Below are 15,332 nucleotides of genomic sequence, written 5' to 3' on the forward strand. Positions count from 1 at the left end.
CCATATGCAAAGAAACTGTGAAAGCAGGTCACTGTGGGTTACCAACCCAAGAAATACCCATTTCTGAAGAATATGCCCACTCATGCTGTGGGATGTACATTTTTAGTAGCACTAGTGGGAAATTCATCTGCCTGCCCTGCTTGCATTCACGTAGAAGAGAAGGCTAAGGTACTGAATGAGTTCTTTGCCTCAGTCTTCGCTGGCAGTCAAGATTCTAATATTTCTCAAATCCCTGAACCCTGCATCCCTTAACATCGAGGTGGGGGCCAGGGCAGTAAATCTCCCCCCAGTGTGAGGACAGAGCAGGTCCAAGACGCCTCATGAGACTGAATGCGTACAAGTCTATGGGGCTGCATGGCCTGCATCCCAGGGTTCTGAAGGAGCTGGCTGAGGTGGTTGCCGAGCCATTCTCCATCATATTTGGAAAGTCTTGGCTGTCAGGTAAGGTCCCGGATGACTGGAGGAAGGGTCACGTCACTCCCATTTACAAGAAAGGGAGCAAGGAGGAGCCGGGGAACTGGTGGACAGGCTGGTGAGTCTTACCTCTGTGCCTGGGAAGATCATGGAACAGATCATCCTGGATGACATGCTTGATCACATGAGGAATGAGCGTGTGATCTGAGACAGCCAGCACGGCTTCACCAGGGGAAGGTCACAGAATCACAGATTCACAGAATTGTAGGGGTTGGAAGGGACCTCTAGAGATCATCGAGACCAACCCCCTGCCAAAGCAGGTTCCCTACACCACGTCGCACAGGCAGGCGTCCAGGCGAGACTTGAATATCTCCAGAGAAGGAGACTCCACAACCCCCCTGGGCAGCCTGTTCCAGTGCTCCGTCACCCTCACCGTGAAGAAGTTCTTACGCACATTCGTGCGAAACTTCCTATGCTGCAGCTGATGTCCGTTTCCCCTCGTCCTGTCTCCATGTTCCACTGAAAAGAGACTGGCCTCACCGCTATGGCCGCCACACCTCAGGTATTTATAAACTATTTATAAACCTGGATCAGGTCCCTTCTCAGTCGTCTCTTCTCAAGGCTAAACAGACCCAGTTCACTTAGCCTTTCTTCACAGGGGAGATGCTCCAGGCCCTTCACCATCTTTGTGGCCCGCCGCTGGACTCTTTCCAAGAGGTCCCTGTCTTTTTTGTACTGGGGAGCCCAGAACTGGACACAGTACTCCAGATGAGGCCTTACCAGGGCAGAGTAGAGGGGGAGGATCACCTCCCTCGACCTGCTGGACACGCTCTTCTTAATGCACCCCAGAATGCCATTGGCCTTTTTGGCCACGAGGGCACACTGCTGGCTCATGGCCAACCTGTCGTCCACCAGGACGCCCAGGTCCCTCTCTGCAGAGCTCCTCTCCAGCAGCTCATCCCCCAGCCTGTATTGGTGCATGCAATTATTCCTCCCTAGGTGTAAGACCCTACACTTGCTTTTGTTGAACCTCATCCGGTTTCTTACTGCCCAGCTCTCCAGCCTGTCCAGGACTCGCTGAATGGCAGCACAGCCTTCAGGCGGGTCAGCCAATCCTCCCAACTTCGTATCATCAGCAAACTTGCTGGGGTGGCCACTATCCCCTCATCAAGGTCATTGATGAAGATGTTGAACAAGACCGGACCCAGCACAGACCCCTGGGGGACACCACTGGTTACAGGTCTCCAGCCAGACTCTGCACCACCAACGACGACCCTCTGCGCTCTGCCAGTCAGCCAGTTCTCAACCCACCTCACTGTCCCATCGTCTATCCCACACTTCCTCAGCTTTGTTATAAGGATGTCGTGGGAGACAGTATCGAATGCCTTTCTAAAATCGAGGTAGACTACAAGGTCATGCTTAACCAATCTGGTGGTCTTCGATGATGGAGTGATGGCACTGGTGGACAAGGGGAAGGTGATCGATGTCATTTACCTGGACTTGAGCAAGGCCTTTGACATGGTCCCCCACCACATCCTTATCTCCATGTAAGGAGGGATGTGGATTTGATGGGTGGACCACCCGATGGATAAGAAATGGGTCGAAAGGCTGCAGACAGAGGGTGGTGATCAATGGCTCTATGTCCAGCTGGAGGCCGGTAACAAGCGGCATCCCTCAAGGGTCTGACTTTGGACCGGTGCTCTCTAAATTCTTTATCAAGGACATCGATGACAGGAGTGAGTGCGCCCTCAGCAAGTTTGCTGACGACACCAAGCTGAGCGGTGCAGTTGACATGGTGGAAAGAAGGGATGCCATTCAGAGGGTCCTCAACAGACTTGAAAGGTGGGCCCGGGTGAACATAGTGAGGCTCAACACAGCAAAGTGCAGAGTTTTGCACTTGGGCCGGAGGAATCCCAGGCATCCATACGGACTGGAAGGAGCAGTCCTTGAGGGCAGCCCTGTGGAGAAGGACCTGGGGGTCCTGATGGATGAAAACCTTCACAAGAGCCAGCAGTGTGCTCTTGCAGCTCAGAATGCAAATGGTATCCTGGGCTCCATCAGAAGAGGACAGGGAGGTGATTGTCACCATCTACTCTGCTCTTGTGAGGCCCCATCTGCAGAACTGTGTCCAGCTCTGCAGCTCCCAATACAAGAAAGACAGGGAGCTGTTGGAGAGGGTCCAGAGGAGAGCCACGAAGGTGATCAGGGGGTTGGAGCACCTCCCCTACGAAGACAGGCTGAGGGAGCAGAGCTTGTTCAGCCTGGAGAAAAGAAGGCTGCAGGTGACCTCATTGCAGCCTTTCAATACCTAAAGGGAGCCTACAGAGGGGAGGGGAATCCACTCTTTGAAAGCGTAGATAACAGCAGGACAAGGGGAAATGGTTTGAAGTTGAAGGAGGGAAGATTTAGGTTGGCTGTCAGGGGGAAGTTCTTTACAGAGAGAGTGGTGAGGTACTGGAACAGGCTGCCCAGAGAGGTTGTGGATGCCCAATCCCTGCAGGTGTTCAAGGCCAGGTTGGATGGGGCCCTGGGCAGCCTGGTCTAGTGTTAAATGGGGAGGTTGGTGGCCCTGCCTGTGGCAGGGGGGTTGGAGATTCATGATCCTTGAGTTCCGTTCCAACCACGGCTATTCTGTGATTCTACAGAATGGTCAGTCGCAGCCCCCGAGGAAGAAAATATTTTTCATCTCCTCTGAAACCTTTAACATTATGAAAGTTTTCTCTCTACACAGGCGGGTTCTCTCCATCTCCTTCTGCAAGGTCTAAGGATAGCTCTGTATTTTATTTTATTTTTCTACTTTCCCCATCAGTTACACTGCATGGAGGAGCAGAGACTGCTGCTGTAGTTGCTTCCAACTTTGAGAGTGTGAAACCTAGAAAATGAATCCAACTTAACACAATATGATTGCAACTGAGTGGGAAAAATGAGGGTCGAAATTTAATGAACAGGCAGGAAAAGAGAAAAACATTCTCTTAAACTCTGTCAGCCCCTATTTCTTCCTTACAGCAGTCATATAGAAAACAGAGAGCAGGAGAAATAAAAGGGTTAAGAATAAGGACTAAGCCTGTAACACCAAGCAGGCTAGCTGAAACAAACAAACTCTTTCACACCAACTTGAATTTGCTTAGTGCAATATCTATAGTTGGGCAATAAATACACAAAAAGCCTTATTATTTTGCCAACGAGCTAAAAATATCCTTCAGGCAAAGTCAGAGCCCCTTCTTTCCAATTTGAGACTCCAGTGCAAAGTGACAGTTTGTTTTTGTGAACCTTAAAAATAAGCTTTCAGAAAGCTGTTGCTGAGTAAGTGCTAAGCCACAGACCTTGCACCATCTTAGTCCACCACTCAGGGCAAGTATTTCAGGAAGTGCTGGTAAACTGTGCATTCATAATAATGTGACTCCTACAATATTCTTCAGCCCACGTCTTTTTTCAAGTTTCCTTATCCACCCTTCTTGTCTTTACTGTGTCAGTTTTTCTCAGTTTAAGCAATGAACCAACCTGTCACTTATACCTTAGAACAACATAACTGAGGATGACTGTCATACCAGAAATCTGGGAAAACTCAGTAGAATACCACATCGTGTTTTCTATATTCCTGCTCCCTCAGCATTGCAGTACAAGCCTTTCACAGACACACACACACACACACACACACACACACACACACACACACACACAAGCAATGCTCTTTTTTCCCCAATTCACCAGTTTCTATTTATTACAAAAAACACTACTTCAATTGGCATACTTCAGAGATGGGATGTAATAATGCAAACAACAAAGCTACAGTATTCTCAGCTTTTATGTAGAAAAAAAACCCACAAAAAACTGACATCACATTTACATTTCAGAGTATTTTTAAATAAGGCCTTTTTGTTAAAGCTTTATATACTTCAGAAGGGTCTACATGATTCACACCTGAATGGAGCTTTGCAAATCACACAGTGGTCACCAGACAGCTATACTGCACAGAGATCCACACAATATCACACCATTCTTAGCTTAGTCCACATTGTAAAGTGCTGTTTTGTAGGAATAAAATTGTTTTGCAAAAGTAAGTGTCAGTGTAGGCACGTACTACTGAACTGTATCTCTGACAGGTGGAAAAAATCATTTGCCTCTGACAGTGAGCTTCTATTTAATAAATTGGAGCAAGCGCCTTATAGTACTGCAATGAATACCCTTACATGCAAGGTATTCTACACCAAAAGCCATACCAATTTTAATATGCTGAATGAGATATTTACAAACTGACATACCAAAAGGTAGGTAAATGTTTTAAGTAACATCAGCCTATGTCCAGTAGAATAAGTAATTGCATAGCAGAGCACATCTTAAATGAATGTCAGGCGAAGATATAGTAAGAAAAACCTGAATTCTTCCTCCTTTACTTCTGTTTTTTTAAATCACTACCTTTTTTTCCCCCCTTCTTTTAAAAGTTAGTCCTTCAGACTGATTTATCTTCACATTTAAGATGGTGTGACAATTTTATGACAATTTTCATGAAGTAAAGAAATGCTAAAGCCTGGTCATATCAGTCCAGATGCTTCTAAAGATGTAAGTGTGGAACTATGGAGTGCTAACTGAGACATAAAAATTGTAATTTAGAACAATTTCCAAAACAGAAGGATTAAAAATGAGATACTTACCTGCAGAAAGAGATTTGATCTGGGAATAAGAGATTAGCAAATCCAGCCCTACAATGTGTAGCTTTAAAACAGTATTATATTTGGTAGACAAACATGAGTGGTGTTCCCCAGGGGTCGGTGCTGGGGCCTGTCCTCTTCAATATCTTTAATGATGACCTGGATGAGGGCATCGAGTGCACCCTCAGTAAATTCGCAGATGACACCAAATTGGCTGCAAGTGTGGATCTGCCTGGGGGCAGCGAGGCCATACAGAGGGATCTGGACAAGCTGGAGAGCTGGGCTGAAGCCAACGGGATGAGGTTCAACAAGACCAAATGCCGGGTCCTGCACTTCGGCCACAACAACCCCAGGCGACGCTACAGGCTTGGGGCGGTGTGGCTGGAGGACTGCGTCGAGGAAATGGCCGTGGGGGTATTGATTGATGCTCGGCTGAACATGAGCCCACAGTGTGCCCGGGTGGCCAAGAAGGCCAATGGCATCCTGGCTTGCATCAGAAACAGCGTTGCCAGCAGGAGCAGAGAGGCGGTTGTTCCCCTGTACTCAGCACTGGTGAGGCCGCACCTCGAGTACTGTGTCCAGTTTTGGGCCCCTCGCTGCAAGAAAGACATTGAGGCCCTGGAGCGTGTTCAAAGGAGGGCAACAAAGCTGGTGAGGGGTCTGGAGCACCGGCCGTATGAGGAGAGGCTGAAGGAGCTGGGAATGTTCAGCCTGGAGAAGAGGAGGCTCAGGGGAGACCTCACTGCTCTCTATAACTTCCTGAAGGGAGGTTGTAGTGAGCTGGGGGTCGGCCTCTTCTCTCGTGTCGTTAGTGATAGGACCAGAGGGAATGGTTTCAAGCTACGGCAGGGGAGATTCAAGCTGGACATTAGGAAGTATTGCTTTTCAGAAGGGGTGGTCAGGCACTGGAATGGACTGCCCAGGGAGGTGGTGGAGTCGCCGACCCTGGGGGTGTTCAAGGAAAGACTGGGTGTTGTGTTGAGGGACATGGTTTAGTGGGAGCTATTGGTAACAGGTGAACGGTTGGACTGGACTGGATGATCTTTTAGGTCTTTTCCAACCTTGGTGATTCTATGATTCTAAATGGAAGAATGAAAACTGCACATTGGAACAAACCATAGCTAAAGAAAAGGGAATCTTGACTTCTGAGTCTGATTGATAACTTGAGTTCACGAAGAGCACTTGTAATCTAGTCGACAGAGCATACAAAAATGTAAGGGCTTTCAGTGGCAGAATAAGAAAAAAATGTCCAATAGATTGAAGGAACAGTACATTTTTAACAGCAGGAATAAAACTGCTCTGTCCCACTATAGCTTAAGCTGCTTCAAGATTTGGTAAAGATTTGTGTTGACTATAAAATTACTCAAAACAATCAAGAGACTGGAGAGTTGCAGGAAGCCCTCAGTACCAAGTGACTGGGTAAGATGGCAGAACAGACTCGATCTTATTAAATGCAAAATAATACATCAGACGGGGAAGCCTTGTTCAGACCTAACCATCAGGATCAAGTGGAAAATGCTACAGAAGAAAATTTGTCCCAATCAGTTTAATATCTGGTATGGACCAAAAAGATAAGTTTTAAGATTAGTGAAAGAAGCAAATCTCAGATCTTTCATCATCCTTCACAGCTAGAGCGCCAGCCTCATAAGTCCTCATGAGAGGACCAAGCAATCATAACATTTGGAACAGACTTCTAAGATCAAGACAAATGGTCAATCCATCACCAGTGGTGCCCACTTGCAATTTTCAGGTCACAGTTCATTGCTCTACAGCTATACACAGGTGCTTAGTAAACATACTTCACATTCATCAAGACAAAACATTATATCCCCAAATTCATAAAAAATTGAGCGTATGTTAGAAATGTCCTTCACTTCAGAACCTTATTTTTCCACAATTAAAATTAACAGTAGAAGTACTCAAACATTTGATTTCTGGTTGTGTAAATTTCTTCAACATGATACGAGCGGAACAGAAATCTGAACAGAGACGCCTTTTATGGCAGAAATTGAGTCTCCAAACTGAATCAGTGCATTTTATCATTCTCACTAAAAAGCCATTGTTAGATTAAAAAATTAACTTAAAAAAACATGTATTAACAGAAATACATAAACTTTTTTCAGTTTGCATGTTATTAGTCAAGTATTCATTTCCTTTTGCCTAAAACCAGGTACTACTACTCATACATGCAAAAACTTCTTGGAAGTCTGACATTTCGGGTCAAATTGCACTTTATATATTTTATGTCTACACTAAAAAGCCTGGAACACTACAGGAACTTACAATTATACCATCAACTCTACATCAGGCGTTAGAACTAGTTTCAGCTTACAGTTACATTACACTTACGTGAAATAAAGTTTCTAGTTTAACCTTCTCCTTCCAAATACAGCCTAAATGTTCACCTGCAGTTTTGATTTCTCACTGCTTTTTATTCTCTAAGTGTGATTTTGGTCCTGCAGATGCATTAAGGCAGGTATGTCAAAGAATAATGGCAATCAGATGCTGTCAGTTTGCTGTTAAACTCAAAAAACTCAGAACTGACTCTGACTATATCAGAATCTATATTACATAAAAGGCAGATTTCTATCCCTGAAAAGTAATTTTGGTTGTTAGTCAAACTTCCTCTCCACCTTCCCTAGAAGGAAAGTTTGTGGAGATAACCATCACACAGATCACAAGAAAGGCAGGAGAGTTCCTGGAAGAACATTTCCTTTTGTTGGAAGTGTCTGGACTATTCACTTAAAAAACCAAGCAAACAAACAAACAAAGCAACACACAAGTGTGACCCAAAGGCTCGTGTACAGCACTTAGGTATACTGTATTTGAATCAGGACTGAAAACTAAGGTAAAATGCTTCTGCTCTTATTTTTAATTTCAGACCAGCAGCAGGAGAGCACTAACCTACAGGTCATCTTGGTATGCCAACTACTTTGCTGGGATGGTTTCCTTGAGATGAATTGCTGCACCACCCATTAAGGCAAATGTTGGGTACATCATGCCTGAGCATTCCACCTCACACTCGTACAGGCATTTCATGGGGCTGGCATCATAAAAGCCCACCTTGCCATTGTCACAGTCAAGGCAGATCCCCATGCAGGAGGGCAGGGGAAGGATTCTACTTGATGCATCCTTGGGGTCAGCAGCTTCCCTCGGGTCAGCAGCTGCCTTGGGGATGAAAAACTTCTTCATGCCCAAAGTGACCAGTGTGAAAGGCTGTGATGAATCCAAACAGGCATCTTCACTCCCACTGTCATGACCACTGTCTTGTTCAGATCTAGGACAGAAAAACAACCATTTTCTCTTGTCAGATTCACAAATACTGTCTGCAATGGGAACTACAGAAAACATTTCTGTAAGACGGGTAACATTATACAAAAACCAAGAGCTTGTGGGGTAAAAATACACCACCACGTGCTGGAAGGGAAGATACATTTCGTAAGTGAATAGCCACTTGGAGCTGAACTAATGAGGGTGAGACAACAGAAGGTTTTGCTAACAAGCCATTAAGTTCCAAGTTTATCTGAATCTACTTTTGCTACGTAATGATGAATGAACCTACCAGGTACACTAAATTAGGTAACTTGACAGGTAGTTCTGCAAATACGATTTATCATTACAGGCAGGATATATTTAACTTTATTTACATAATACTAAGTAACACCAATAAATACACCTCTTGTTCTAAAGAGGTTGCCATGCAACTGCCTTATTACACATCTTAGGACATCACTACGCTGCCTAAGCAACTTAAGACATGAACATTTTTTCAGTTTTGTTACACTGGATAGGAAGAAGTCGATACACCTGTTAAGATATGAAGCTACAGTCTCCAGACAATACCTTCCCAGCCTTCCATTTCTAGATACATTTGAGTTTACTGTAGCTGTAATTGAGAGCTAGAAATTTTGGGGCTGGTTTCTTCACAGTATTCTGACTCTGCTCAGCAGCAATCCAAAAACCACACGCAAGCAACTTGAAATCCATCATGATGCAAGCTACTACACAGACAGACAACTCTGTGAACTCTGTACCTCTGAACAGTTGACAATCTACCATGCTAATGGTCTACCTAATGACAACCAAGAATTGCTTCAGTCTCACAGCTAATGGATTGCTTTCCACCTTCTTGCTTTAACTGATGTATCTCAATGTTTGTCCGAGCTTGACTTCTTTCCAAAAAAGAAAGATAATGGGACCCTGAGTAATTCAAACAGCTCTCTACTGAAAGCAGGGAACAAGAAAAGGAATAGGACAACCTGCATATATCTTACTGCTTCAAGCTACTTTCCACTGGTTAGGTTCAAGTTTGTTAAATGAGACTACGTTTGCTTTTAAATTGATAAAATAAAATAAAATAAAATAAACCCAACCATCTTCTTGTACAAAACATGTTTCATGCACATGCTTGGAATTTACCTTGGGCTTGTCACATCATGTGTATTGTGGAAAAATTTCTGTATCTTGGTGCTAGAAACAACTCCCACTTTTACCAGGCAAGAATGGGCTTCCACAAGAAAAGCCCAGAAGTGCTTCCCTTTGGCAATGCCAGGATCACCAATGATGTAATTCAGGGTTGTGTGGCATCCAAACTGCATGCGTTCAGCTCTTAGCAGTAAAGGAAACCCAGCGCTGCTTGCCACAGAGGTTCTTTCTGGGTTCAGCAGGAGACGTTCACTGTTGTACCCACATTTGTCATCAAAAAGAAAGCTAAGAACTGAAAAATAGTATTCCAGGAATTTCCTGTTAGTTAGATATTTTTTGGCTTTCTGGGCTTATATACTGCATCTTTACACTGGCATTAGAAATTCTCACTATGAAAAGCTATTAGGATTCTCATGCACGCTAATAAGCGCGGTATGATAATTAACCTGCTCATTATAGTACTTCTATACATACAGATACAACCAATAATGGGATAGAAGTCTGGGAACTGTAGGTGGTTTCCAGTGCAGGTGGACAGAAGAAAACCCAGTACCTGGAGCAGGAGGTGTACGCAAAATAACTTCTTTGCTCCATGAGCTACAGATGGACCCTTTGTATCCTCGAACTCTGAAGGTGTAGCTACTGTCATCATCAAGATCAGATATGCCTTTGCTCTTGTTGTAAACTTCAACTTCCTGCCACATCATACTCTCCTCTTCTCTACTACGCTTGCGATACTGAAGAACATACATATCAGCAGAGTCTGTCTTCCCGGAGGACTCCCAACTGATCACAGCTTTGTTACACATTCTGCATTGCTCCTCGTTGATTTCTGGTATTTCAAGACCTGGAAGGCCACAGATTAAGGAGAAAAAAATCCAGAAGTTTAGCTATGCATTGTTCTAGAGTGATCTGTATCAGTCTTTGCTCAGGAGCTTAGCATAAATAATATGACTTGCACAGTTAAAGGTGACATTGCCTGTGTTTCTGCAAGAACGACTCGGAGTAGGAGAAAGAGGTGGGGGCCGGAGCCTCCCGTTGTAACTGTAAAGGGTGCATTGCTTGTGAATGGGGATGGGACGGGACACTGAAAGTGACAATAGCCGTCATCTGCAGAGATCTCGGAAACCCGATATCCCAGCGTGAGCACTGGAAGCCTGGGGAGGGGAGGGGGTGAAGCTGAAATATAATGCTAGTAATGTATGTGATGATGAAAGTCTAGAAAGCGAAAAGGGTTTGGAAAAAACACAGGCTGAGGAAGGCAAAGTTGAGCAAGGTCTAACAGGGATGTCCTTACCAAGAAGAAGAGGTAAGGGAGAGCCTGGAAGGGCTCAGGGAGAGTTCCCCCCCCACTGGGCCAAAAGCAGCTGGGGAAGCAGGGTAAAGAGGTTTATTTTCTGATATGGATGCCTCTTACTCTGTGCTACATCAAGAACTATTACCCGTAGATGACTTTTTTTGTAGTTGTAGGAGCTATTGGCAAGAGAAGTTCACTTTCTTTTGAGGGGACCAATTAAATACAGGCTAGGAGAAGTAGGAATATATAAATCCTTGTACATGCTGGGTTCTCCAAAACCATTACTTGGGCGTGACATATTAGAACTATTGAATGTAGAGATTAAATTCAGTAGAGAAAATTGGAGCTAAGTGTCAAGCAAGAGCAATTGACTGAAAATTTTAAGCTTGGCTTTAACACAAACTGGGAAAAGCAATGTTGTACCCCCAGAAGTTACGTAAATCCTAAATCAGGTATACACGGGATTGCAGGCATCAGGAATGCCTGGCAGAGCAAAAAAAAATGCAGCCCAATAAAAGTTAAGTTAAAGACGGGAGTCAGCCCAGCCAGGGTAAAGCAATTCCCTTTGAGGATACAAGATTGTAGGAGGATAAAAGAAATAATAAATAACTTTTTGAATTTTGGATTATCACTTGGATAGGAATTCAAATACAACACCCTAATCTTGCATGTGAAAAATCGGATGGCAAGAGCTATCGTTAGGTAGAAGATTTGAGGGCAAATAATAGAAATGTTGAATATGTACAACCTATGGTGTATATCCTTATTAACCAAGTTAAGGAATAAGTAGGTGGGGTTTACCGTTCTGGATTTGAAGTACACCTTCTTCTGCCCGGTTTTGCCAAAGAAAGTCTAAAATGCCTTTGAATAAGAAAACTCCAATATGGGGTGAAGGAAAAAAAAAATAATAATGAAAATTCAGTTAACCTGGACAGTGTTACCCAGGGTTGTGAGAACAGCCCAACGATTTTTGAGAAGTGGTCAGCTTGTGAGCCCGAGATTTGGGTTCCTCTATTCCCTGGTGGAACTTTACTGCAGTATGTGGATGCCACAGTAACAAAGGAGGACTGTGTACAATGGCCTGTGAGTTTGCTGAATTTCTTGATTTAAATGGCTATCAAGTTTCTCAACAGAAAGCACAACTGATCAAAGAGAAGGAAGCAATTTGCCGAACACCCAGAACAACAACGCAGAGCTACCTCCAAGCCAGCAGTGTGCGACTGCACGGAGACTGTCTGTGCCAGCTGGTCAGACCTACAGGAGGAACTGCTGGACGATGCTGAGGATTCCTGCATTCATCGATGGAAGGAGTTTTGTGAAGACAAGGAAACAGTAAGGCAGGATATGCAGTAACTGCTACTGACAAGGTAACTGAAGCAAGACCTTTTCCTGGGGGGACCTCCACTCAGGAGGCTGAAATAACCGCCTTGACAAGAACCTCAAATATATGGACAGATGCTAGATGTGCTTTGGGGTGGTACCCACTCATGGTACCATCTGGAAAGAGCGAGGGCTGCTTACACAGAAGGAAAACATTCAGCATGATGTAAATCTACCAAAGAGCAGCATGGCTGTTATACGTTGTAAAGGACGTCAGAAGAGTGACACTGTACAGGAAACGGGTAACACGATGGTGGATCAGGTGGCAGAACAGGCAGCTGAAGGAAAAGAAACTGGTGAACTGGCTTTAATTCCAGACGGTAAACTTAAAATATCTGAACCTTAGTCAGAACCTACAAGGTACCCTAGAGAGGATAGGAATCTAATTAATGATTTAGGAGGGGAGAGAGCAAACGAGCGGTTGTGCCCGTTAGTATTCTCTAGAATTTGGTTCTAAAAGAACATACTCAAACACGGGGGGGTACAGACACCAGAAAGTAACTGTGCAACCCCAGTACCAGGAACAGGGTACAAGTGGGGCTTGTTGGGAAAGGGAACCTTTCAGGGCAACAATTGCAAATTGATTTTTTCAGAACTGCCAGGAAAAAGGAGGGTTTTGGTATATGCTAGTTCTAACCAATGCCCGAGAGGGTGAGCAGAAGAGGGTCCCTTGCAGGACCAATAAAGCCAAAGAAATAACCAAGGTACTGTTGCAGGAGATTATTCCAAGGTTTGGGTGTCCTGCAACAATACCCTTCAACCAGGGAACTCAGTTTATTGCAGAGATTGTCCAACAGGTCAGCAAGCATTGGGAATAAATTGGCAATTGCACTTACCACACAGACCACAGGCGAGTGGTCAGGTGAAAAAGATGAACCGTCTAATTAAATCACAGACTGTAAAACTGGGCCAGGAATCTGGACTGTCCTGGCCACAGTTGTTGCCTTTGGCTCTCCTTAGGACCAGAATGAAACTTAGAGCCAAAGAAGGGTTAAGTCCTTTCAAAACACTGTACAAAGGGCCTGATGTTGTACAAACGGGGATCTCTACCCAACTAGAGAGTGAAATAATAACTGAGCATGCGATAAGTCTACAGGAATAACGTTGGGAAATAGAGAAACTGTTCTAGGAACTAGAGCCCAAGGCCTTGACGGCCTGATACATAATATTTTACAAGGAGCTTACATGCATGTTGCAGATCTCTTTCAGATTTGCCCCTGGAACCAAGGTGGCTAGGTCTGTTCCAGGTGCTGCTAACGTCTCACACAACAGTAAAAATTAAAGAACAAATATTGTGGATACATCACACCAGAGTTGAGAAGGTCCCTCAAACACAATGGGAACTGAAGTCAGCTGGATCCTTACAATTGTAAATCCAAGGACAGTAATACGGGCTCTTATAATTGTTGGAAATGTTCCTTTAGTTACGTGCAGCATTTGATGGAAATGCTTATGCATCTCTTGTAAAAAAAAATAATCATTGCAACGTATACTTATATCAGTAATTGTTTGGTATGTGAGCAAGCCAAGGATTTAAACTTTTCACTTCTTGTTGTCCCTGATGATTTTAAGGCGAGTAATCAAACTGTTGCAGGGTTTGAGTGACCGTCCTGGTGGGTGATGATCAACAAAACTGTAGATTGGATTAACTACATCTGTTCTAATCAATGGAGATTTACAAATTATGCAACGAGTGCAATAAAGCGGATTGCAGAACACTTAGATGCCGCAAGTAGGAAGGCCTGGGAAAATAGGATCTCCTAAGACACGATACAAGCTGAAGAAAGAGGTGCCTGTGTAATGCTGGGTACTTGTTGTTGCACCATCATCCCAATAACACAGCTCCGGGTGACAAAATAGCTAAGGCATTGCAAGGGCTTTCCACCCTTGCCAATGAAATGTCAGAAAAATCAGGAATAGATACTTGTATCACTGGATGGTTGGAGTCCTGGTTTGGTGAATGGAAAGGAGTGATTGTATCCACACGTACTTCTTTGATGGTAGTAAAAGGAGCCCTGATGGCCATTGGTCGCTGAGTTATCCCCTGTATGAGGGGATGGTAGAGTGATTGATCGAGACAGCACTGTTGAAGTAAACACCGATGCAGCCACCACATTTGGATAAAATGATGGTAGTAGAGGAGATGGGAGATAAAGAAAATGAAGAAGAAGGAGATGTCTATAAAAGTGAACCTTGAAAAAAAAAGAAAACAAAAGGAATTGCAGAAATCAACAATCTATGAAAAAAGAAAAAGGGGGGAATTGTGGGAATCAAAATGTTGTTTCCGCATTAGAATTGGATAATGTGTTGTTTTTATTTCATGATCTCTGCTGTCATAGTTCTTCTGGGGAGTCTTTCTGCTTAACTCACGGAAGATCTCTGATAGTTTACGTCACTTATCCTCTAGATGACCCTTCCCAGGAACGCACGCTCTGTAGATAGGTGTAGATAGGTGTAGATAGGTATATTTTGTCATACACACTGCAAGAATAGCCTGCACGAGATCAAACCAGAGAACAAGTGACGGCATGCCCGAGGAAGCGCCTCAAGAGACATCGGAAGGCCTGGCATCATCCCCCGCCCCGGTGATCAAGACTTGGAAGCAAATCACCATATCAATTCGACAAGAAGAGCACTGAGACATCGTGGAAACAACAGGATGGCGGCTGACTGACACCAGATAACAAACAAATTAACAAGTAAATAGCAAATGTAAATCCTCTGACAAGATCGTGAACCTGGATACCCAGCCAGTGGGGAAACAGGAGAGGGGGGGAGGCAAGGGGGAGAAAACAGGGTCTAAAGGCTGTCATGTTGTGTCCATAGGTGCGCTCCTGCTTGCGGGACGCCCGCCACTGCAATCGCGAATAAAATCTGCTTTCATCAGAGATACCGTCCTGACAAAAATTATTTGGATATTTCCAACAACACTGAACACAATACTCGAGGTGCGGCCTCACCAGTGCTGAGTAGGGGGGGATGATGACCTCCCTGCTCCTGCTGGCCACACTGTTTCTAATGCAGGCCAGGATGCCGTTGGCCCTAACGGCCACCTGGGCACACTGTCGGCTCACGTTCAGCCGAGCATCAACCAACACCCCCAGGTCCCTTTCCTCTTCACAGTCATCCAGACACTCGTCCCCAAGCCTATAACACTGCATGGGATT

The 15,332-nt window shown here is 44.5% G+C and overlaps 1 protein-coding gene across 18 annotated transcripts in view; it reads right to left on the reverse strand.

Annotated features, from left to right (window-relative positions):
- The window catches only part of LOC104916738 (E3 ubiquitin-protein ligase Trim36-like), a 44,167-nt gene that overhangs the window by 20,355 nt on the left and 8,480 nt on the right, over positions 1-15,332 (reverse strand). For 5 of the 18 annotated variants that reach the window (XR_014880640.1, XR_014880643.1, XR_014880641.1 and 2 more), the window contains one exon: positions 7,861-8,340. The exons of 6 other annotated variants lie outside the window; for them this stretch is intronic. Coding sequence is in view for 6 of the 12 variants with exons in the window: in XM_085214138.1 (XP_085070264.1) it covers positions 7,992-8,340; positions 9,483-9,780; positions 10,042-10,335 (941 nt within the window). In the remaining 6 variants the exon portion in view is untranslated. Of the gene's footprint in view, positions 1-7,860; positions 8,341-9,482; positions 9,781-10,041; positions 10,336-15,332 lie in introns of those variants that run through there. 7 more of the 18 variants (XM_085214137.1, XM_085214140.1, XM_085214139.1 and 4 more) reach the window with 3 other exon arrangements.

This window comes from Meleagris gallopavo, chromosome Z (assembly GCF_905368555.1).
Source record: "Meleagris gallopavo chromosome Z, MGAL_WU_HG_1.1, whole genome shotgun sequence".
Lineage (NCBI taxonomy): Eukaryota > Metazoa > Chordata > Aves > Galliformes > Phasianidae > Meleagris > Meleagris gallopavo.